This window comes from Mizuhopecten yessoensis, unplaced genomic scaffold, assembly GCF_002113885.1.
Source record: "Mizuhopecten yessoensis strain PY_sf001 unplaced genomic scaffold, ASM211388v2 scaffold716237, whole genome shotgun sequence".
Taxonomy (NCBI): domain Eukaryota; kingdom Metazoa; phylum Mollusca; class Bivalvia; order Pectinida; family Pectinidae; genus Mizuhopecten; species Mizuhopecten yessoensis.
Genome location: NW_018480016.1, coordinates 289,195 through 314,109, shown reverse-complemented (window position 1 = coordinate 314,109; position 24,915 = coordinate 289,195). Strand labels below are relative to the sequence as shown.

Genomic DNA, 24,915 nt, shown 5'->3' with positions numbered 1-24,915 from the left:
TGAAAAAGGTACAGGTGACCTTTCTTACCATGTGGATTTTCTTCTAATAATGCTGTTTCAACCAACTCCAAGACCCATGTTGCGCTACAATCTGGGTTAAACTAGAACGCCAACAGTTCAGCAAGGTCCAGTCATGATCATTGCTTGACTGTACCCAATCCCACATGATCCATTTTAAGCATCAATAACCTTGACCTTTAAAGCTTTTAACCCCCTATCGCCCATCTACGTATCATAGGGCATCACCAAGTCAAATTTGGGAAAAGATCAGCCTTTTGTATCTCCAATATGATAAAAAACCATACCTCCGTGATCTATTTTTAGTAACAGTGACCTTGACATTCAAAATTTTTAAAATCTGCATTTCGCAGTGCATCACCGTTGGTCAAATTTCAGACAAATTAGTCTTTTGGATTCTGAAATAATCTCCGGAAATACAAGTGGTGATGGACGAACAAACAGGCAGATGGACACACAATCTCTGATGATATTTGAAAAAAGTTTTATATAGTTTTATATATATTTGATCAAGATAAACAGGGTGGGTCTTGTCGATTAAGTTGAAAACATTTACTCTTCTGAATTTTTTTCCTTGTTCCTTTTTGATGGTGCGTAAATATTTTCTTTGCTCAAATTGTCCACTAGTTTTATTCATATTGTTCAAATTACAGCTTTGTTGACATGCAGTATTTTTTTCTTGCATCGCTTTGTCCGTCAACACCTTTATGCCACTTTGAAGAAGTTTAACACCCTGGAGTTAGGTCTGCCTATAAGCTTCAGTAGTGTAGCATCTGACGATAATAGCGTAGCTTCAATTTTCTTGGTGTCCTTGCATTGAAATTAATTTCATTTAATGCTGAATATGACCAAATAGCCTTTGACCACACAAGCCTTAGTTCAGACATTCTTCAAGAACATCAAACTGTTTTCACTAACATTGAATGAATTATGAAGAACAATTACGCAAATATTTTATCAAAAAGACAACACAGGGTCAGCTTCAGTTTCACTTTTTAATGAACACTCTTTTATGGCGATGCATACCTGTAACAATGATGACAGAAGACCTCTGTCCGACCATTCTCACACTCTCTGTTGAACATCTCACTATTACATAGCACATCACCTGCTGTCACTCTCATTCGTTAAAAATTGGGTATCCTATATCTCTGCAATCGACATGTCCGTTCAAGGCCTCTAACAGTCTGGTCAGTGCAGTGAACATCCAGTCACTGTCTGGCCAGCTGTCCGACTTCACACACCTGCTACTAAACCAATAACAATGCAACATTAGAGTGATCAGTCGCTCACTTTTTACATATATTATAATTTGTAGGAAAAACATTTTATCACAGCTAACAAATTGTCTGTGATCTGATCAGGACCCTAAGTAAAGGTGAAACGAAACATTGATAAGTTTCTTTAAAGTACGTCTTTATACATGTAAACAGCACCCCCTCCACCCCCCCCAATATCACAATGACTTTGGCATATATTTAATCAAAGATCTAATGGTATAAATGAGAAGTAAAGATTGTAGCTTGGTGAGTTAGTGCTCCACACACCACAGCCTACAGTATCGGTATATCACATAAATATAGATGTATATATAAGGTAATTATACAAGTACTTATGAAAATGTACAATTCAGCTTGTAAAATACAAAATACAAGCATATTAGAATATAGGAAAAAACAAGTAATTTTTCTGTTCAATTTTTTAAATGTGTTTTAAACAATTTAATATAAATGTGTTTAAAACAATTTATACAATAACGAAAACCAAAAGATGAATACAATAATTACAACTCACATGGTACAATTTCCATGCATATTCTTGTATTTGTACAAAATTATATAGACCACACAAAGTTAAAAATATTCAAATTTCGCACATTAAATTCAAATTCCACACATCTACGGAGATTCCTGGTTACTTCCAGTTGTAATAGTAGTAACACATGATTAAAGCATGCTTTATTATCCTCACATGATCATTCTAATATGCATCCTGTGCTGGCGTATGATATAGGTTTTTTTCCAGTAAATCATAATGAAATGAATCCTAAAATACTAGAGACAAAAGCAGCGTCACATGACTAGAGCAAGAATCAATCTCTCTATTGATTTGGTTTACTTTTTAAATCAAGTACATTGTCTACAAACCTGTGTGTGTGCTCTTTTGTATTATGTAATGCATATATGCAGCATTCGTGCACGTTACAAAATAATCTTCATCAGGTGTAGATGTCTTTCTCTGAACTCTAACCTGTGAGCTCACTAATTTAAAGGTAAAAGAGCTTTGAGTCGTGTATGTATTTGAATTATATTTTTTATTAATACTGCAAAACATGAAGAGATCATCTGCATCAATGGCATTATAATACAGAAAGTGTAGAGTATTTCATCAGGGAAACTATTATAACTATATTGTCTTAATCAACAAATTCGAGTTCAACTAAGCATTCCTGTTTTTAGTGTCCAATCTTAACCAATATGATCATTCCTTTAGATTACATGACAAAAAAAGACCCATCTGAGCTGAGGAGGGTTTGTACTTCCCATGTATTGTATACATGTACCAATCAATAATAAATTGTACAATGTATATGTACATAATAAAGGTGAGAAATGGACCAGTGTACATACATGTACATATATATGGCACAAGTGAAAGAAAAGTTACATTATTGTATATCACAACCTTATATATCAATAACTACAATGTCAAATGCCATTTTAATTCACATGAACAAATTATCAACAAACTCTCCTTGAGAAAATGGAGATACCTTGATACTGACCCTATTAATCAACCAATCCTGATTTCATTTTCAAATCACAATAATATTACACAAATGCACCTTGTGCTGCTATACCTAAAACATATGACAGGTACATGTTCTGTGTTAATTTGAAATAACATAATACATTCTTTCTTCTGATTATAACTTTAATACATCTATTTTTGATATTTACAATGCCTCTTTCAGAGTTACCTCCCTTCGACCACGCCAAAATTGACCCAATATATATAATTTCAACCGTTTGACAGGTAGGAGTTAGGGTGAAATTATTTTCTTGTGTTATGCAGTGCCAATAGGTGGCGTGATGATCTGTGATTTGCACGTGCAAATCCCAACCGCGTGTTACCTGTACGTGTACATGTCATTCAGCCGACACGGGTAGCGGCAGGTAGACGCGAAAGTTAATTTTTACATAATTAAAATATTGGGAGCGAGTTTTGGCAGAAATAGAATTTACAATTAGATTAATTTTATATCTGATATACATATATTGGTAATCAGTGATATGGGGATTAATCTGAAACAGACAAAGTTTATGATAAATCTATAATTTAATGCAATCCTTTTTTTTGTAGGTGCATTCATGCTTTATGTCCATAACACGCATTGTTGTGTATGAAAATGATTTGTTTAATAAATCAGTCGCAGTGCCTCTGTCGCAGTGAAATACATTTCTGTATTTTGTGTTGTTTATCCTGTTGGATAAATGTATAGAGAACTTGATTAGTCAAAAAACTATTATTTCAAGAAGGCTTTTTTTAAATTTTAGATCAATAGTATCAGTCAATGCCATCAATCAAGTCAACAAATTTAAATGTACAAAGCACAGCATGGCTGCAAGGGGAGCCAAAATCGAGCATTGTCATTTCTATATTTAGCACTATGTAATGAATAAAAATTCAAAATATTTGTGCATAACATTCAGGGAGTGTGATAGCATTTAACGAGTTTGGATGATCTTAAATCAATGAAATTCAATACAAAAAAGTACATTTGGTTTTTCTTTTTATCCATTTAATAAAGGAGAAATAATTTCCCTTTATAAACACCTACAGACATGTGTACACTACAAAATATCTTTATTGCTCACTTTCGTGATGGAAATCACATGTACTCTGGATTCAAGGCATGCATGCATGCTATATATGTATGATTTTGCTTCAAAATTCACGAATAATCGCTAAAGTAGTAACAATGTCTATAGAAAAAGTATAGTGCAGGTTTAAGTATGTACTTATACAGGACCTGACCCTAACCTTCATGTTTCTAGCATGGTCAACCTTGTACAATCAACATAAACCAATATGAGGATGCACCAACATTCTGTTTCCAACCACCACCTACATAAATACATATATAGGTAAGTGTGCACTGTGACGCGGAACATTGCACATACGATCAAGCAACCATCACATGTGTAAAGCATGTGCATATTTGGTTGTTCTTTATCACATTTCCTTTATTTCCTTACCAACTGGGATGGTAAAACTATTCACCAGTATGGCACAGTTGTGTCGACTCTGTTCCAACAGGCAAACTTAGTCCAGGCGACAACATTCTGTAAAATATCACCTTTTTGCTGGTTACGACGAGGAATAGAGCTATCATCTAAACTCTCAAAGTTTGCAGATACTATTCCATAATTGATACCATCATTACTATCCCAAAACTGCTGGTGTTTCGCATCAAAACACACAGCAAACTGAATGCTTTTACTCCTATCAAAATTGGTAGGTACTTCAATTTCAAAAGAAAAAGTATCGAAAATGTTGCCACTTTGTTTGGAAGAATTAGGCACGTAAGTTGCAACAATATCTTCAGACGTTTCCCAGGAGTCAAATGTGCACCTCACAAACACATTCTTTTCAAACGAAATGTTTTTCACTTTTACAGTCCCAAGAACAGTGTAATCCCTTAGGATCACATTTTCCAGAGACAATCTGTTGTGCTCTAATCGAGCTCTGAATGCAAGGTAGTCCGATGCTGGCTGCTGAAACTGTAGAACCAGCGGGGGTTGTTCCGTCACACCTGCCGTTGCCCCCTGTGTGAGGGACGAGATAATTTCCGGTCGCAAACGAGGTGGCATATGTGAGGGCTCCGTCATGATTTTCACTGTAGCTAAAGCAAGTCCTTTATGGTCGGCAAACGAGACCTTTTTCTTCGTCTTTCCTGGTGATGGAGACTCTGACCTTGAGGAACTACATGAGTCGCACACATCTGGCTCATCCTCCTGTTCACTACAAAAACTGTTGTAATGGTTAATAATTGGTTTGAGAGGCTCTTTACTTTCAGCAAATTCATTACGATCAGTAGACGGATCTTCACATTTTGTGAAGTCTTCAGTTTTGGATGCAAAACCACACCCCCGATTCCATGAATCTCCTCTTAGAGCAAAGGCCGAGTTCAGGAACTCAAAGCTTGAAGCTGGCGGACTGGAGGATAGCAAATATGCCGACAGATCAACCGGCATGGTTTTCAGCAGGTAACTAGCACCAGGTGGCATTGACTTCAGCATTAGTGTTTCTGAAATATACAACAGTAAAACAAATGACATTATTTACATGTGAAATAAAAATTATCTTTGATAACATCATTTTTATCAACTTTTAAATAGTTCCCTGCTGGGAGCTTAAATATAAAGGGTGATGACATGACTGTGACAGTTACAAGTATTAAATAGCTGCATAAAGTTAAATCAATGCTGACAATGGTGTTTGATGTTTTCTTTTATGACTTCTGCAAGTGTTATAACAAATTATTATAATTATGTTGCACAGAGAAGTGCATGATCATAGGCTAAAAGCTCCTGTGACACTTGTGCACTGTCTGGGAGAACAGTGTGGTCAGTGTTCTCATTAACTCGTTTGACTTGAACAGCTGAATAAATGCTATATAATGCTAAGCTATACATACATATTTCGAAACAAAAATTGCAAATCCTTTGTGGCAAACAGCTTTTAATGGGAGCACTGTTGGTATTGCGTATATTACCTATTTAAGTACTTTATACATGTATATATATCTCCCCCTATACCTCCATTAGGATCCAGTGTTATATGGGATTTTACCGTCTATATTACTTCCTTGACCCATCCCCCTATTCCTATATATATACATATTATATTTTATGCAAAACAATACTCATCATTACGTGGTATTAATTTGCTTCGTGAAAACTCAAACTGAACAGCAGCTGCAGACAAAATCATGACAAAACAAATCTTTTTATCTGATTAGTGTCTGTGAATAGTGAATAACCGCAGTCATCTGTGAGTCAAACCCAAAAGGTAGTTCTGGTTACTGGGATAATTTTATTATATACAGCATCTTGTACAAGTTATCAGTGTGAAAAACAGTACCTTGTGTGAAAAGTGGCTAGATATTATTTTAACAAGATTTACCAGGTAGGTTTTCACCTAGTACTAATATCAAATACCCGGCCTAAATATCTCGTCGTCAGAAAGCTACGTTATCGCAGCTAGTTTTCACCAATCCAAACTACAAGTTGGAGAGGCAGATGGGATGGTCTTTTTCTTTATTATAAACTATTCTGTTTTCTTCCATACGGTTATCTTTTTCCGTATTGCACCATTCCGTGGTTTAGTATACCTATAGGCTACTCGGGCTAGAACACAAGTCTTATTTGTAAACTTCTGAAAAAAAATTGAATATCTTTCTGTAGCAGTTATAGAGGTAGATTTTTTTACTCAAAGTCAAAGCGACGCTACCAGCTGAAGCAGGTAACATGCAAAGTGACAGCAGTTTATAAGTATTTTTCAGGATAACAATAAAGATATACGCTTCGGATAAAAATAATGAGTTGACCGATTCACATCTCGCGACAACAGTTCAACGGCGTGCAACTTGACGGAGCTGTTCGCTTTCAAAATGAAATAAATGGCGTAATATACAACTCACCGTTATGTAACGCTTCTGAACAACACAAAATCTGACCACCTTCCATTCACAAATATCCTGGAAAACTGCTTTTCCCAACCTTCCTCAACATTAGACAGCAGTAAACCTATCCCCCATTGTACCTATACCGTTCCAAACCGGTCAAGGTCGTTCATAATTTTCAGGTCAATGTGTGATTATCCAATCAAACAAGACCTACTACATCCGTGGAGCCAATCAACAGCCTTGGTTCTCATTGCGAGAGTTGTTGATCATGTGATCAGCTGCTAGACAAGTGGAAAGCCCCTCGTGAAGGTCGAATCTGTCACACGTGTGTACGTTCGAAAAACAGCTGACAGTGGCATGCTTGTTAGACTTATTGTTTGAAATCAGCGAAGTCCTGCCTCCTATATATCGTATCGGAGAATTACTGCAGGCCTTTAAACTATCTTAATTCACAATATCAAATCTTGAAACTGATTTTGTTGTGATCACTCGATCTGGATTTAATTTAATTGCATCACGGTAAATACTTCACTGATTAAAACACACATGCATGTCTACTGGGTTGCACCTTGTAAACTTGGCACTTTCATGCACAAATTGCACTTGGACTGAAACCATAACTAAACGAACCCAAAAGGCAATTAAGTTCTATATGTATATGCATGCCCTACCACAAGCTAGTTTGTAATAGGCCTATTGTTTGCAATTTTAATTTTTACATCACGGACTTAGGTAATTCAGTGGTTACATCACGGCCTTAAATAGACTTCCGTGGTAACAAGTACCTTTTTTCGAGTACTATAATACGTGATATTATTCTCAATTAAATAGAAGACGGCCATTAAAAGTATAATTTAAACATTAAATCAATTGATGTATATATATTGTTCCATATTCCAAAATATAGCTGGCCTAATTGCATGATCTATTCAACGAGAACTCCAACGTGAAAATTTGCGGAGAAGGAGTGCGGATAGTGGCTACTCCTGGCATGTCATTGTCTCTCACCTACAGGTTTATATTTGTTTGACCCGATAAGGAGCTAAAAAATGAACTCGGCGTTAATTGAGTATCGTATGTTAGCCCATATCATTTATAAATGTCGCGTAATTATATGTTAATACGGGATGCATAAATTACTGTTAACTAGATATTCTGATTGTATTCAATTATCAATATTTAAGTATGCTATATTTATAAACACTGTAATACACAAAATGCAGATATGTGTTTCCCTATTTACATTTTATTCATAGTACCTTCCTTTTTTTATTATTCAAAACGGAGAGATCTCTTTTCCTAACTGCAGTATTGGTACTTGAGGATTTGTTAACATCACACTTTTTAACTCGCCTACTCAAAAAGTTAATCTTGCGTTGGTTGAAGTGGACTTCGCTAATTTCGATAACTATAACTTTAGTATTTGTATTAGAATGCCGGTGATCGATATTTGACATGGTGATGCAATCAATTAGTCATTCAATCAATCAATCAATCAATCAAATTTGGACCCACTATCGTCTTTCCCCACATTTCGACCTGGTTGCACTTCCTCTTGTATGTGTGTTAATCTCTTCAGATTAAGATTTTGACACAACTGTTGAAATTCGCGTGAATATATAACAATGAATATTCCCTCCACAAAGTTGGGTAGGACATTGTTATAAGGAAATCAAAATAGTTATTTATGTTAAAAAAAATGTGCTTCCCTATCTTTTTATTATTACGAATACACACTTGTTACACAGGCAGCGAGTGCTAGCTGAAAGGTCTAGAACGTGATGGACATATCTACAGACTACATATTCCTCCAATAAATCACTGTACAACATTCAGTAATGAATAATGTGTGTAAATTATAATATTTACATATTCAAATTTACCTTCAATGTCGGAATAGTTACATCAACCAATGACGTCAGATATATGAATTAACCTCCTTATCGTAACATGTTTTTTCATTGCAGACAGATAAAGACAGACAGGCGGACAGACAGACACGGACACGGTTAATTATTCATAACATCTCTGACGAATAAAAGGAATCAAATGTGAAACTATTTACTAGATATGAAAATTAATGGATATTAAATAAAGGTTATAAAAACTATTAGGAAAGACAAATTATAAAGGCTAGTACCAGAACAACAATACCCAGATTCAGACTTAGTTTTGGGATTATAACATTAAAGTGACTACGCATATGATATCTTAATTTGGGAGGGAACCGGGGTACCCATGGGCAGGAGAAAACCTACTTGGTCGGGCGAATGACCCTTTACATTGTCACTACAACCTGGGAATCGAACCCAGTGTCCTGATGGAAGGCGAGTGCGCTTTTAACTGTACCATCCGATTTTCTGGAACGGGTAGCAAAGGATTCATGCCAGCCATGTTGTAATAATGAGGGGTCCGTTTTATGCTGGACAGTCTCACACTAGATCATACACAACAAGGGACAAAGGGGATCATACAAAGTGTTATCATGATCCCTTCAGTACTGTCCTGAACATATCAACAAGAGGCCCATGGGCCTAAACGGTCACCTGAGTCCTACAATATTTATTTTTGTTGTTGAAATATGTACCAATTTGAGTAAAAAATAGTATAATGTTAACTTAACTTTGTCAGGACCATGAGCTGATCATTCCTAGACCAATTTTAAGTGAGATCGGCCTATTAGAACTTAGTAGCAAAATAGCGGCCATGGCAGCCAAATTGTATTTCTGATTGACCCGAAAAATAACAACACTTTGTCAGGACCATGATTCGATCATTCCTACAAAGTTTCAGTTCAATCGGCCAAGTAGATCTTTACTTTAAGTTTGAAATAGTTTACCAAAATGGCAGCCGTGGTGGCCATATTGGATTTCTGATCGACCCGAAAAATAACAACACTTTGTCAGGACCATGAGTCAATCATTCCTACAAAGTTTCAGTTCAATCGGCCTAGCAGAACTTGACTTTAAGTTTGAAATATGTTTTCAAAATGGTGGCCGTGGCGGCCATATTGGATTTATGATTGACCTGAAAAATAACAACACTTTGTCAGGACCATGAGTCGATCATTCCTACAAACTTTAAGTTCAATCGGTCCAGCAGAACTTGACTTTAAGTTTGAAATAGGTTTTCAAAATGGCGGCCGTGGCGGCCATATTGGATTTCTGATCGACCCGAAAAATAACAACACTTTGTCAGGACCATGAGGCGATCATTCCTACCAACTTTCAGTTCAATCGGTCCAGCAGAACTTGACTTTAAGTTTGAAATAGGTTTTCAAAATGGCGGCCGTGGCGGCCATATTGGATTTCTGATCGACCCGAAAAATAACAACACTTTGTCAGGACCATGAGGCGATCATTCCTACCAACTTTCAGTTCAATCGGTCCAGCAGAACTTGACTTTAAGTTTGAAATAGGTTTTCAAAATGGCGGCCGTGGCGGCCATATTGGATTTCTGATCGACCCGAAAAATAACAACACTTTGTCAGGACCATGAGGCGATCATTCCTACCAACTTTCAGTTCAATCGGTCCAGCAGAACTTGACTTTAAGTTTGAAATAGGTTTTCAAAATGGCGGCCGTGGCGGCCATATTGGATTTCTGATCGACCCGAAAAATAACAACACTTTGTCAGGACCATGAGGCGATCATTCCTACCAACTTTCAGTTCAATCGGTCCAGCAGAACTTGACTTTAAGTTTGAAATAGGTTTTCAAAATGGCGGCCGTGGCGGCCATATTGGATTTCTGATCGACCCGAAAAATAACAACACTTTGTCAGGACCATGAGGCGATCATTCCTACCAACTTTCAGTTCAATCGGCCCAGCAGAACTTGACTTTAAGTTTGAAATGTAAAATGTTAACGGACGACGGACGACGGACGACGGACGACGGACGACGACGGACGAAAACGGATAGCAATAGGTCACTTGAGCTAAAGCTCAGGTGACCTAAAAATAAAGTAAGCATACAATATCTATTTCTAAATCCAAGATGGTCTAGCGGCCACTTCTTTTTAATTCAAAAGAGGCACCACTAGGGAGTAGGGAGTAAGGGGATCACATATATTTCTATCATGATCCGTGATTAGATCCTGAGAAAAAGTAGAACCCCCGGAATAATAATTTTGACTCGCAAAATCCAAGATGTCTGTCTGCTCACTCTGCTGGTCATTTTGCTACTTGTGGTTCTTCTCAAATTAGAGCATGCTCAACTATTGACGAAGGGGATCATGCATACCAAGTTTCATCATTATCCCGTTATATAGTAGTTTCTGAGAAGTAAAAGTAACATTTGCCGGGGACTGCTGACGGACGCTAGAACACGGACGAAAAGCGGTGTGAACCCTGTCTTAAACATGTCATATTGCTGAAATGCATTGGAGTGTCCAGCTGACGTACACGGAAACTTCCTCCGGAACATCAACTTCCGGCTATAACCACTCGGTAACCACAACCAATATGGCCGAGTTAAGCACGTAAGCACTTTGTCAATATATGGACAATGACAAGAACCAAAATATTATTGAACATATTTTATATGTCTAAAACTTAAAAGCATATTGATAAATGAATATTTATTTTATTTGAGGGCACTAACTAGCACGTGAACAATGCATTTAGAGTGGAACAATTCATGTTCAAGTAATTTAGCTTTCGACGTCACGCTCCAAAGTATAACATGCTCTACAAACACAACAAAGCTTCACACAACACATACCACCAAAGCTTCACACGACACATACCACCAAAGCTTCACACGACACATACCACCAAAGCTTAACACAACACATACCACCAAAGCTTAACACAACATGCCCTATAGAAATTCTTTGAAAAACATACCACCAAAGTTGCACTCTACATTTGAACTTCATTAAAAGTCATATACTACTATATGTTCATGTTCGCTAAAACATTTTCAAATTAATGCACCAGCCTACTTTACATGAGCCTTTGTGAGACTAAGGCGCCTACAAAGTGATGCACGACAGTCCACACCAACGTGCTACACCGTTAGCCTACCGGAAGCCCATAGAAGCGACGTACCAAGTGGTACAAGACAGTCACACACCAACTTATTACACTGTTAGCCTACCGGAAGCCCATAGAAGCGACGTACCGATGCGACTCCCTGTATATGTCACAGAGGGCTATACAAACTACGTATCAAATATATATAGTATACTACTGGCCTATCAAAAATCACCAAGTAGTGCTTGCTTACTGCATCTACATTGGCAAACAATAGAAAATAGGAACCACGCATCAATATGGTATTTCCTAGCCCTCCAAAATTTCAAAGCACTAAAAGTAGCTGAGCATGGTTGTTGGAACTTGGAAGGTTAGAAACCACGCAATAACGCAGCGCATTGCATGCCCATTGAAGAATTCATCGCAGCCCTTAAAAGTCTCTATAAAGGCCAAAACCAATCGGAAGTGTCCAGTGCATGCCACATAGAAGGTTTTTAAAAAATACATCAAAATATTACTTTATAAATGTATGGAATCAAAATACCACTTAATTTCAACGCTTTCAAAACGTTCCTATAGCTTGTCCTTACTCTCGTATTCTATCCAAAATTAATGTATAAATAATTGAATAAAAAAGGCAAAATCAACCTGGACTACCTAGCTGGTGTTCCGTCAATCAAAAGACTTGCATGATTACAATGAATGAGAATGACCCAACAAGTCAAATGTCCCTTGCCACAAGACAAGTATGTAAAACTCGCACTGCCTATAACTATACCTTTGTATCAGATACCAAGCACGGGAACCCTTTCTCCAGCGTCTGGTTCTACAGCATTGCCGTGTGTGCCAGCCGACCGCAGGAATCAACACGCTATATACATTTTTACAACAAGTATCACGCGCTGTGGTTTACGTCGTTCAAGGCCACTCGGAGGTTCTTGAACATGTAAATCCGCACCGTATTTAACCTGTAACCTCCTCTAATACTGGAGAAAAATCCCTAATGCTGTTTGTTGTATACCTCAATGTGATTAATAGTTGGTCAGTTAGTAACACTCTTGTCAATATGTTCGTGAAAAGCACGCTGTCAGGATTTGCACAATTAAGGCTTCACCATATGGTCAAACGATACACATATTACGTTTTAGTACTTTTTGAAAATATTTCCAAGGTAAACCCAATTTCAGCGAAATGCTGCTTTTTCCGAAATTTAGATATGAGCACATCGGAAATGACCAATTCCGATTTGCATGGACTTCACCTGAACGCAGGCACAGAGGAACAGAGCTTGGAGAATCATCCGCGCAAATACAGTTATCATAACTACAAAGCGCTCAATAGTTGTCTTCTAACATCAACAGTGACATCATTGTGTTTATGTCAATACACAGTGAAGATCAATTCATCAACACTGTATGCAGTTATAATACAATTATACAGTGTACATGTGCATGCAGGGTTGCGCGTAGTGCAATACACATCAAGGTTGTCGGACTCCATTCACCTGCACCACACCTAACACTAATAGCAAGACTTACAATACAATATATATATGCAGCTGCATCAAGGAATCAAGTGACATATGCGAAGCGGAAGTGAATAACTTGCATACCATTACGGTCAAAAACAGCACACAGCTACTACTTTAATTGACCTAACACTTAGGTTTTTCCTAACATGTTGGCATGCATTTGTCATTTCACATCACGTAATGATACTTTTGATACATGACTTATTATTCTACACCGCCATAAACTCGATTTATCTAGCTACTTCCGGTTTACAGTTTCATTGCATATCTATTTTGAACTGGATTATACTTGCGAATTTTTACAAGTGAAGTTCAAAATCTTTCGTCAAAATACTGCGTAGGTTACATTCGAACCACTAAAGAGATCGGCAAAGATACGATGTACAGCATATGTATAGACATTTGCCAACGAGCATTGCACCGTTGTTTTGCTTTACCCCAACAAAAAATATCTTGATTGAAACTTTGGTTTATAAGGTACCACCAGTCATCCTCAAATCAATTATCACCTGAAGTAAATGCCAAACATACCTGTTCCTAGGTCCTTTTCCTCCCGATAACACAGCTCTGTCGATCGCCGCAGACCGCTATTACGAATGGCTGTCGTGGATGCAGTTGCCCAATATTTTGCTATTTACAATGACCAATGGCTGGCACAAGACTGATATAGGGATACAGAGTGATGAGTCAGCGCGATCTCTCATTTATCATTAGACTACTGACACAAATAATCGAACGTCGTATGTGTCCAAGTTTATATGCTGTGAAACATGAGTGCATCGCCCCGACCTCACGTCGATATATAAAACATGCACTAGATGTCGTCTCGATCGATAGGAGAAAACATCTAACAGGATATCCCCGCGTCTAAAACATAGGTAATCAGTACAGATGTTCATTCGTGTTATTTATCATTAAGTGAGTTGTCGGCTCGAATGTCGATATGTCTTTTGAGGGGACCCATGTGTACAATTACAAAACCATTCATTTTATGCAATTTCAGCCAAGCAAAGAAGCTGCACCAAAACACTACTGAAGGCATATGGTAAAACATATTCAGGCATATATGGGCAGACAGTTAGGATAATAAGGGAGCATTAAGTAGGAACAACCCGGAGGCAATGAAGGATAACTGGAAACCAATTACGGATAATTAATATCGAGGTGTCTGTGAAACCAGGGAAAAGAAGAGGCCAAACCCAACCATAACGTAGCTTAAGAACCCCCTAAAATGCTCGACATTTTTATTTTTTTGGTCCGACCGCTTTCTTTTCTGCACTAGCCCGCATTTGGTTGCCGCCCGTATTGTCATTTTACCGTGAAATAACCCTAAATAACCTTATCATGTCGATGGGGTTTTAAATCATAGCAAACAAGCGATGTAGGACAGACATTCAGGTACGAAGCAACGAGAACAAGGTACCGAGAATTGAAATCATGTACCAAGCAATGACAATTATGTACCAAGCAAGGCCAATAGGTACCAAAAAAGGCCAATAGGAACCAAGCAAGGTCAATAGGTATCAATCAAGGCCAATAGGTTCCAAGCAAGGCCAATAGGTACCAAACAAGGCCAATAGGAACCAAGCAAGGTCAATAGGTATCGATCAAGGCCAATAGGTGAAAAGCAAGGCCAATAGGTACCAATCAAGGCAAATAGGTACCAAGCAAGGTCAATAGGTGCAAAGCAAGGCCAATAAGTACCAATCAAGGCCAATAGGTACCAAGTAAACCCAATAGGTACCAAGTAAGGCCAATGTTAACTTATTAAGGACGATCAGGGGTGGAACCATGGAAATCGGGCACCAAGTATGGATGATCAGACACCAAGAATGATTGAGAGGTATCAACCAAGGACACTCGCTAAATACTTCTGGATACCAATCATTAAGTACCACGTCATGACAATCGGGTATTTTGTTAGTGTGAGGACTCTAAATGTCGGTCAATTGTTTACTTTGACAACGACGACTTTCTGATGCTTGTCGTTAAGGTTATGTTGAACACCCTGTTATTGCCAATCCAATTGAAAGAAATTGTGTTAACTCCGATAGTTGGATGATCATTGTTTGGTTTTATCGAGAGGGAGTCTAATTGGAAGAGGCTTGTAGATAGAATATTTATTTTAAGCATGGAAAAATACTTATTTATGGCTTGTAGATAGAATATTTATTTTAAGTAAAAATACTTATTTATGGCTTGTAGACAGAACATTTATTTTAAGTATAGGTAAAAAATACTTATTTTTGATCAAGATTGGAGAAAACCAGCAGACTTCATTTCACATAAAGACATCCTATGATGAAAAGAATTTAGAATGACATTTTGTTTTATCATTTTTAACATTATTAAACCCAATGAAAACACGAATTTTGTTTTTTTGTTATGAAGGAAACTTCTTTTTCTCCACGTCTATCACAGCTGACTCCTACTATAACCAAAACTTACTGTCACTGACACATAAAATAATACCGAGAGTCGACATTGACTCCACGTCTATCACAGCTGACTCCTTCTACTATAACCAAAACTTACTGTCAGACTGTCACTGACACATACAATACTACCGAGAGTCGACATTGTCTCCACGTCTATCACAGCTGACTCCTTCTACTATAACCAAAACTTACTGTCACTGACACAGACTCCACGTCTATCACAGCTGACTCCTTCTACTATAACCAAAACTTACTGTCAGACTGTCACATACAATAATACCGAGAGTCGACATTGTCTCCACGTCTATCACAGCTGACTCCTTCTACTATAACCAAAACTTACTGTCACTGTCACATACAATAATACCGAGAGACGACATTGATTTTGCTGTTAGATCTGTAAACAAGTTAATATGAAAACAAAAACCAGATGTAAAACCAATGATGGCACAGATATGATATCTCCTGTTGCCGACATACATATTTTCGGTAGAGGCACACATTTCTATCACATGTAATGCATAGTTTACAAAGAGGACGGTATATATATAATATAAATGTAACAAAATCAAGTAAAGTTTAAAGTAAGTCTGAAACTTCTGGCAAGCAACGAGAGCGCAATATGTTCTCATATACATTCCGATACATATTTTCAATCGGTGGACAGAACATAGGTAAAACTGTATGGATCTGTGCACACACCCTTAAAATCAAATTAATATGGAAAAAGCTAATCTGAATGGAAAAAAATCTCGTTTTCAAACCCTTGCAGTTGAACTGGTACGGAAATAAGTCAGGTAACAAAAGATTAACCAAAAAGATCTGGTTTTTGACAAGAATGTGTTTTTTATTACACTTTATTCACAACGTACGTGTACATGTCTAACAGGTCAAATATTACCACGCCTGAATGCATGGCAGCAATGTTCCAACGCATATACCCCAAGTGTATCAGATATATTGCAAAACGGTTATGTAATTTTATTGTGGTATCTCGATGTATTGTCATATCGAAACAAATAAAGAGCTCATTTTAAAAATAATTTGTTCAAGAATTCAAGAATTTTTTTATTACGCTCTGACACACAAAGTGTGTAACAAGAGGTCAAACAAAATAACATCAATCAAAATAAAACATGACAGAGAGAGTAGATTACACATGGACAGATTAAGCATTATTTCATGAACAGATTAAGCATTATTTCATGGACAGATTCAGCATTATTTCATAGGAAGATTCAGCAATATTTCATAGATAGATTCAGCATCATTTCATAGATGTATTCAGCATTATTTCATAGACAGATTCAGCAATATTTCATAGATTCAGCAATATTTCATAGATAGATTCAGCAATATTTCTTAGATAGATTCAGCAATATTTCATAGATAGATTCAGCAATATTTCACATTGTTTGATGTACATATGTATCAGATGTATTGTTTCAAAGTATCAGTAAGGTTATACTTGACAGATTCAACATTATTTTCTTACATGTGAAACAGTAAGTTTACACATAATTATTTCATACATGTGAAACAGTCCTCATTTCATACATGTGAAACAGTAGTATTATACAAGGACAGATTTAGCATTATTTCACACATGAAGATTACATGTGAACAGATTCAGCATTAGTTCACACGAGTGAGAGTAGATTACACATGAACAGATTCCGCATTAGTTCATGCATGTGACACAGAAGAATATATATGACCAGATTTATCAGCATTAGTCATATGTGTATTGGATACTCAATTTTCACAGCAAATTATCTTCACTGCCATAATCATAATGCAAAGTATAGTATTATTGACATACTGATTTATTTCAATTGTTATTTTTTTATAATTATTTGCAGTTTTACAAGAAATGTACTAACCCTTTTGATTAATTGTTTGTTACATATTGTGAACATTCCTTTCATTTTATCAACATTTGGATTGGTGTAATAATATTTTGGAATAAATTTTTCCCTAATCTGGCGTATGGATTCTTGTTGACATTTAAACAAATAATGAAATTCATCTCCTGTTTCATTTCTATTACAAAAAGTACATTCTCTTTCCTCTCGAGGAATTCCCATCCAACGGCCAGTTTCCAGGGGCAGCGGAAAGTTTGACGAGCGAAATTTGCAAAACACAACACGATCCCTCTTGTTTAATTGAGTTAAGTAATTTTCAAAACCAAAATTAGATTTAAATAATAGATAATTTTGTCCTCTACTACTTTTTTCGATATCGGCATACCACTTTTGAATAAACTGGTCATTAAGCGTTTGTGTTATAATATGTTTAAGTTTTTGTCGTTCTAGAGTAGTCACTTTTTGAGATGTCCAGATATATGTCAACCCTAGATCATTTAGTGTAGTTTTGATAAAATTTAGCCACTTCGAGTGAAATGCGCCCGTTTCGTGCATTGCATGTATAATATTATATAACTGACTCGATACTTTACCATTTTCTGTTATTAGTTTGTTGCATGAATATTATCAAGCTCAATCATATATCATATTAATCACACAGGGTTTGTTAAACAAACCAAATATGGAGTCTCCACCGATTCCCACCATACGTAATACCCTGTTTATGATTGTAGGTATTTTCTTTAGAAGATGTTGTAATTTGCAAAGTAAAACACCTAAAAGATTAACATAGAAATAAGTTATCGAAAAATATTGCAATACAACGATCTTTCACTTCTGTATTGCGATACAGTACGGTACGTTACGATGTATATTGCGATCGGTTTTTCGATACATTGCAACAGCCCCAAAACAGGGGCCTCATCGTTTAAGCGGACCAACCGGGTTGTCTGTTTTTAAATGTACCATTTTCGGGTACATACAGACGTTGCAAGGCTTTGTTATTACTATATCCGGCCTTATTTCATAAACGAACAAGTCTGGTCCAACCGTTTGGATCGCTATAAACGAAAACGGTCTATGATGAACAATGCACAATAACATATGTGAATAGTTCTCATTATTTAACAATTGGTACATTACAAGTCCATAATGGAGCAAAAACAATCACCGATTTTCTCCGTTATCGACACCAGTAGATGACGACGTACTTTAATATGTCGATACAACATAACGAGCCCCGCCAGAATTCAATTGACTGGGATATTCAATTTGAATAGTGTTTACGCGTCTCATAGGGTCCCAGGTAGATACGAAGGTAATAAGGGATTAAAGGAGTTGGGGCAGTCTATACAGACGTTACGTCATTCTGATACCATAAAACCACGATAATAAAGAGATAATAAACGTTTAGATAACGAGCCCATACTATGAAACAATGGGAAAGGGGGAGCCCGAGTGTGAGAAGGGCTTCGCCCCAGGGAGCCCCCGAGGAAACTGTAGTTTGACATGACGAAAAACAGGCACATGTTACTCCGTCGCCGAAAGANGAGGGGGGGGGGGGGGGGGGGGGAGGGAGTGCTCGCCGCAACCCCCACCACACCTCCACTCACTCACCAACTACCTACAGGACCGTCAGTGTCGCTTGTTTATTATATCAAATAATTATTATATCGACAGTTTTCAGTTGTTGCACTCACCTGTGCCGGACCGTGGTGAGTACTTCTTTCTCGGATCTAGGAACGTGTCGACTCATACGTGTGTGGTGCTGTCGGTGGTAATGGCGTTATGTCTACCTACGTTAATATCCCATATACACAACATCAACAGGAACGAATGGGCTCACGTCTCTTGCGCAATATCTCCTGCTGTATGCCGGCAGAGTGTCGGTGACACTCACAGCTCGGACCAGGCGGGCACTGACCGGACCACCGGTCAAAGACAACGGGTGAACGCGCGCGCGCGCGTCTCCTTGCGCAATTGATTGGCAGGCTAGGTATAGCATTGCGGATTACGTTGAACTTGATATGTGTGTGTTTGATTCTTTTTGCCAATTGGACGATTCACAGAATGAGAGATGATAATGGTGAATACTTTCTGATCTAGCCTCCAAAGCGAATATGTGCATAAGAGTATGCACTACTGACAATATGAAGGACAATACTGTATGCTAACGTGGAACACTACAAAGTTTACCGTCAGACGATAAATACGGTCCAATGATAGACACATGGCCGATTCCTTCAGAAATCGTGCTATATAAATGATTTATTCTGTTACCCCCCCCCCCCCCCCCCCCCAAACACACATCATTATACAAGAACCTCGCCATGTCTACAAGGAAAAAATACCATAAATACAAGGAATATACGTTTTATCAACCCCCTCCCTCCCATCCATGCTACAAGGAACTGACCCTCGCTACAAGGAACATACGCCGATACGGTTACCCTCTCAGTAGAACACCATGCTTTCACTACACGCAGCTTGTATCTACTATTTTTGCCATTTTTACAAACCTTTGCATATTCGTAAGTTTCTTAATTATCTGGCGGCCGAGAAAACAAGAGATAACTTTTCCATGCACAGTACACAACTGTTCCTAAGTTTGGACAACTACGCAAGGATATTTATGGTCTTAGCTTTTTTTTACTGTAGGCCAATGTACAAACAAGAATAATACATTTTCAATACAAAATGATGTGGTGACAATGTAGAAATTCAATTTTATAAAAAAAAATCTTGCTAGTCGTCTGTTTTTGTCTGCTCTGTTAGATTAATGTGTAAATGTCTTCACTTAATCAAGCATACCCTTTCCGTTATACACATGTGCGTGTTAGTGCACACAGCAATGATATTGTAAGTGACGTTTTACTTTCAGTTCCCTGTCACAATCAATTATTCACGTGCTCGCATGTTATATTTTCTGACAATTGAATTCCTCACCTGCCATTTAAAAAAACGTTAAAAAAATTATGAAGATAGTGCAAATTATCTCTTAATATGAAAATATGGCGGGAAATCAGCGGAACTGTTTGTTACTGTATTAGGGAACACGTACTGCCAATGACGTACGCCCTGTAAGAATTTTACGGTCTGATACGCTTGTGACAAGCTTGTTACGAAGAGATGTGTATCGTGTAAAAAAAATAAAAAAACTGCCAAAATATCAAAAGCTGTAAAGACTGGCCTTGTCATGTGATCTAGGCCCAGATGGTACCTGTCCGTGCTAGTCTACCTGTCCAGCACACCGACGGGGGGATAACACTATATACCGTTAATTTGTTAAAGTTTACGAAAAGATAATAGTATAATGGCATTAACAGTTCATTATAATACCGACAGCTGGAAGTTTGTCAAACGCCGTGACATAAAGTATACGTGATTTAATTAAAATAATACACAGGTTTGTTTTTATCTCAAGTCGTGTCAACTACATATTTAGGAACAACTAATAATTCATGATAAAGATAGCAGCGAGTTTGTTGTACATGACGGTCCACATGGATAGAAACGAAAGCTGACGCTAAACACAACTGAGCACGCTATGAACACGGACCAAATGCTAACAAACCTGAGGTCAAAATGCCAGACATATATAATTTGGACGTGTCATTGTCTTATGCATCTAGCCAGTGGCTATAAAGTGGCCAAGCAGTCATAGACACATGTACCTCGCGTGACTGGACGATGTCCAGTTGTCTTTTAAATTACCGAGCCTCGTCATTTCGCTGGGTGTCATAACACCATTTGTCTCGTGTCTGCTACAAGTCACTTTATCATAAATCTTCTGTTCACCTCTGTTGGAGGTCTCGAGAATGTCAACCTTACCTAGGACTCGTCCTAGTATAGATGGAGAAAGCAACGCCGGCAAGTCGTGTCCAGATTTGAGTCTATATATAACAAACAAGCTGTCTATAACAACAACCTGCCTATACTGACAGCCTCACCCCTGTAAGAAAATTGTGTTTTCTATATAACATATAGGGCATACAGTAGCAATTAGCCAGAACCTAGATGAAGACGGGGTATGGTCTATAACCGAGGTATTCTCGTCATGGAAGGAAATAAGTATAGCTATAGTCACACTAGGATAATAGGAGAGAAAGTATGGCCATGCTCTGCCAGGCGCCTACCTGCCTATACATAGGGCAGTACTCGGGAAAAGCATCACATAACTGGTAAAAGGGCAAATATTAACACACTTCTGTCATAGATGGTTTGGTTTGGTTTAGTATTGTTTAACGTCCTATCAACAGCTATGGTCATTTAAGGACGGCCTCCCCTGTGTGCAAGATGCATGCGTGTAGTGTATGCGTGTGTGTTTTGGGAGGCTACTGTCTCCTTGTGATAGCGCGGAACTGATGCCGACTTTATAGTGCTACCTCACTGAAACATACTGCCGAAGACACCTAGCAGGACACCCCGCCCGGTCACATTATACTGACAACGGGCCAACCAGTCGTCCCACTCCTAAATTGCTGAGCGTTAAGCAGGAATAGAAACTACCATTTTTACAGACTCTGGTATGTCTCGGGCAGGGGACAGAACCCAAAGCCTTCCTCACAGGGGCGAACGCTCAACTAAAGGCCGAAAGTGAGGCATTGTCAAGGGAGACATTAGGAAGAAGAAAATTGTTTAGAAATAAGAGAAAAGACCAAACTCATTTTATGGAGCGGAAACATGGCCATACTCAGGACATAAGGGTGACAATACGACAATGTAGAGGAGAGGAGAAAGCATGGTCATGTTCAAGTAATAGGGAGACTTTATGCTCACAAACAGATTATGGGGAGCAAGTGCAAGTGTGACCATACTGAAGAGGAAATTAGGATGGCTTAACTTAGATCACTGGGGTTACGTATGATCACACAGGGATCGTATAGGAGAGAGTCCATTCTCAGGTCACAGGAGCGGAAGCATGACCGTGGGCACCCATAAGCCGCAAAACAACGATCGCTTCGGCCACACTGACAGGGAACAGAAATGTATCTACAAATATGAACACACTTAAACCACACCCAGAGAATAACCATTTTCAAACTGATGGACTGCTATCAGGAATGGAGCGCATCATAATTACTCTCATGAAGCGTTTACCAGATAGCGAGGTTATCTGCTATTTTGTCATGACTGCGTCATGGAACAGCCGTGAGCAAACGAAGAAAGTTTTCTTCTTGTATAGATAATATTTTTGATGTCGTGATTAGTTTAGGTGTGAAATCATACTGGTTAATGAACTATGACAAAGTGTAGGCATGCTCTAGTGATGAAAAACCTGATGTTGAGTTTATCTTTTGGGAGACAATGTGCAGCACTGCTCCACCATGACAGGAAATAAAGGCATATCTCATCCGGAAAAACCCAGGTTGCACCGATTAACAATACTAAGTATACGATCGTTTATTGCTTTCAGGGCATACCGATATGAGTTGTCCAAAATGTATTTCCTGAATGGCTAATACCACGTCTGACCCGTAAATGTAGCCTCATCCTCCCCAGTGCACTCGATCGGGTTAGTTCACTAAATGCGCTTACCTGTGTCGCACTGCATCAATACCTTCTATCGGACGTGTGGTATTTCCTAAAATTTCTTATCAACTATGATTGTAAAGCTGGTTTGGTGGTAGAGTAGCGGATTGACTTCAAAAGTATCCATTTTGTGAATTTAAGGAATACACGTCATTATTGAAATAGACTTTGGTTAATAAGGATGTAGCTTTTTTTTAATTGAATCTAAGTTTATCGATGAGTCTACTGTATCCCCCCATTGCATGTTATTGTAAAAAGCGACTAATGTGGGTCGTCTACAGAATTGTGAGGGTTTTCGTCGGCTTAAGGAACAATATGTTACCAACATTGTCCTGTTACTCCCATTGTAACCTCTGTCTTTCTCTCCAATCTTCTCTTTGTGTTCGGCGGCTAAGAACCCGTCCTCATTGAGTAGGTAGACGTCACGAGGACGTTAACCCCAACCAAAAGGAAGGTTCAAATCCTAAACATAGGAACCCGAGAATGTATCATTAGTGTTATGTGTATACATCCCGATGAGTACAGAGTATTATTAGACGTTTTATCGGGTTATATCAACGCTCAGTAAAAAACACCATGCCGGCAATTATTAACAGGTGTTGATCTAAACCAACATAGATCTAGTCCCCACGAATCATGATTGGTCCAAGCATAGTCCTAGAACTATGTTAAGGTCTCTGTGATCAATGAAACAAATGAAAGAGTAGCTTACCTTGTTCCGGCTATACGTTCCACGAATCCGGCTAGACCCCGTCTGAGTATATATAGTAATGGTATCGCTGTATACACAGCAGCACTGAGGAACTGGACAGCAGCACTGAGGAACTGGACAGCAGCCCTGAGGAACTGGACAGCAGCCCTGAGGAACTGGACAGGAAATGAACTTGTGGATGCAATGCACCCTGGTGTACACCGATTCCTAGCCAGCAACAATGCATAACCCGGTGCAAGTTCGATAAAGTCCTGTGTAGGAATTAATATGTACAGTCTGTACTAATAGTCAATTTAAGTTTTATCTTCGAAAAAATTGCAATAGAAAGCAGCACTCAATGTGCCTTGATTGCACGTGCGATATCAAATAATTTTCCTAATTGATAAGCCATACACTGAGCTATTTGTTGTCATGTTGAACATGTACAATGTAAATATATCTTCTTCTATCTCGTATCTTAAAAATGAATCGCACATGAATGCAATTACTCATTTACCCAGAGTTATCACAGGATCAGGAAAATACTTTTTTAGAGGGAACATACTCTTGTCGATATTGAATTAATAGTTATTTACATTACGTAATACCACGACCCCTTACAGAAGTCCGTATCTCATGTCTCCGGCCCCTGTGGGCCTCACCACTTCTCCATTGCATATAACGCAAGCTGAATAATAATCGCATTATATTGTCATTTAATTGCATTTACTGTACATCGAAAACAATTTAGAAAAACATGTTTTTTAGTGTACTGATTAAATTGCATGACATACCCCACTTAATAACACTCACTCTACATCAAAACGTGCATGGCAAACCGATACACGGTTACAGTTGTATCATTGGTCGGGACAGCCTTTTACCTGTATTAGAACAGCAATCAACGTTTTACTGACGAGGTAATTTGATAATAGGATATTCTTATAAAAAACATGTGTGGGTCGATTCTCATCAAACTGTTACACTGTCACGATGATTAAATATATAAGTATATAAAATGGGCGTTTATAAGTCTACGTTGTCTTGAGCATTAGGTTGTTGAGGTTAATCAATTCGGGTTCTTTTTATATTGAACGATTACTTGATTACCTTCTGTATGTCACCATGATATCGACATGAACACATACCCATATAATGACACGATTGACAAAA

At 38.0% G+C, this 24,915-nt stretch overlaps 1 protein-coding gene across 4 annotated transcripts; it reads right to left on the bottom strand.

Annotated features, from left to right (window-relative positions):
• Window positions 1–999: 999 nt before the first annotated feature.
• On the bottom strand, window positions 1,000–23,841 carry LOC110442247 (protein phosphatase 1 regulatory subunit 3B-like). 4 transcript variants are annotated; one of them, XM_021485751.1, is made up of 2 exons: window positions 23,764–23,841; window positions 1,000–5,329 (listed from the first exon to the last, which is right to left on the bottom strand). In XM_021485751.1, the coding sequence occupies exon 2, from the start codon at window positions 5,319–5,321 to the stop codon at window positions 4,299–4,301; it is 1,023 nt and encodes a 340-aa protein (XP_021341426.1). In that variant the 5' UTR covers window positions 5,322–5,329; window positions 23,764–23,841; the 3' UTR covers window positions 1,000–4,298. The 4 variants fall into 4 exon arrangements, with proteins under 4 accessions (XP_021341426.1, XP_021341425.1, XP_021341424.1 ...); XM_021485750.1 differs by lacking the exon at window positions 23,764–23,841 and adding an exon at window positions 19,220–19,449; XM_021485749.1 differs by lacking the exon at window positions 23,764–23,841 and adding an exon at window positions 12,464–13,157.
• Window positions 23,842–24,915: the final 1,074 nt, after the last annotated feature.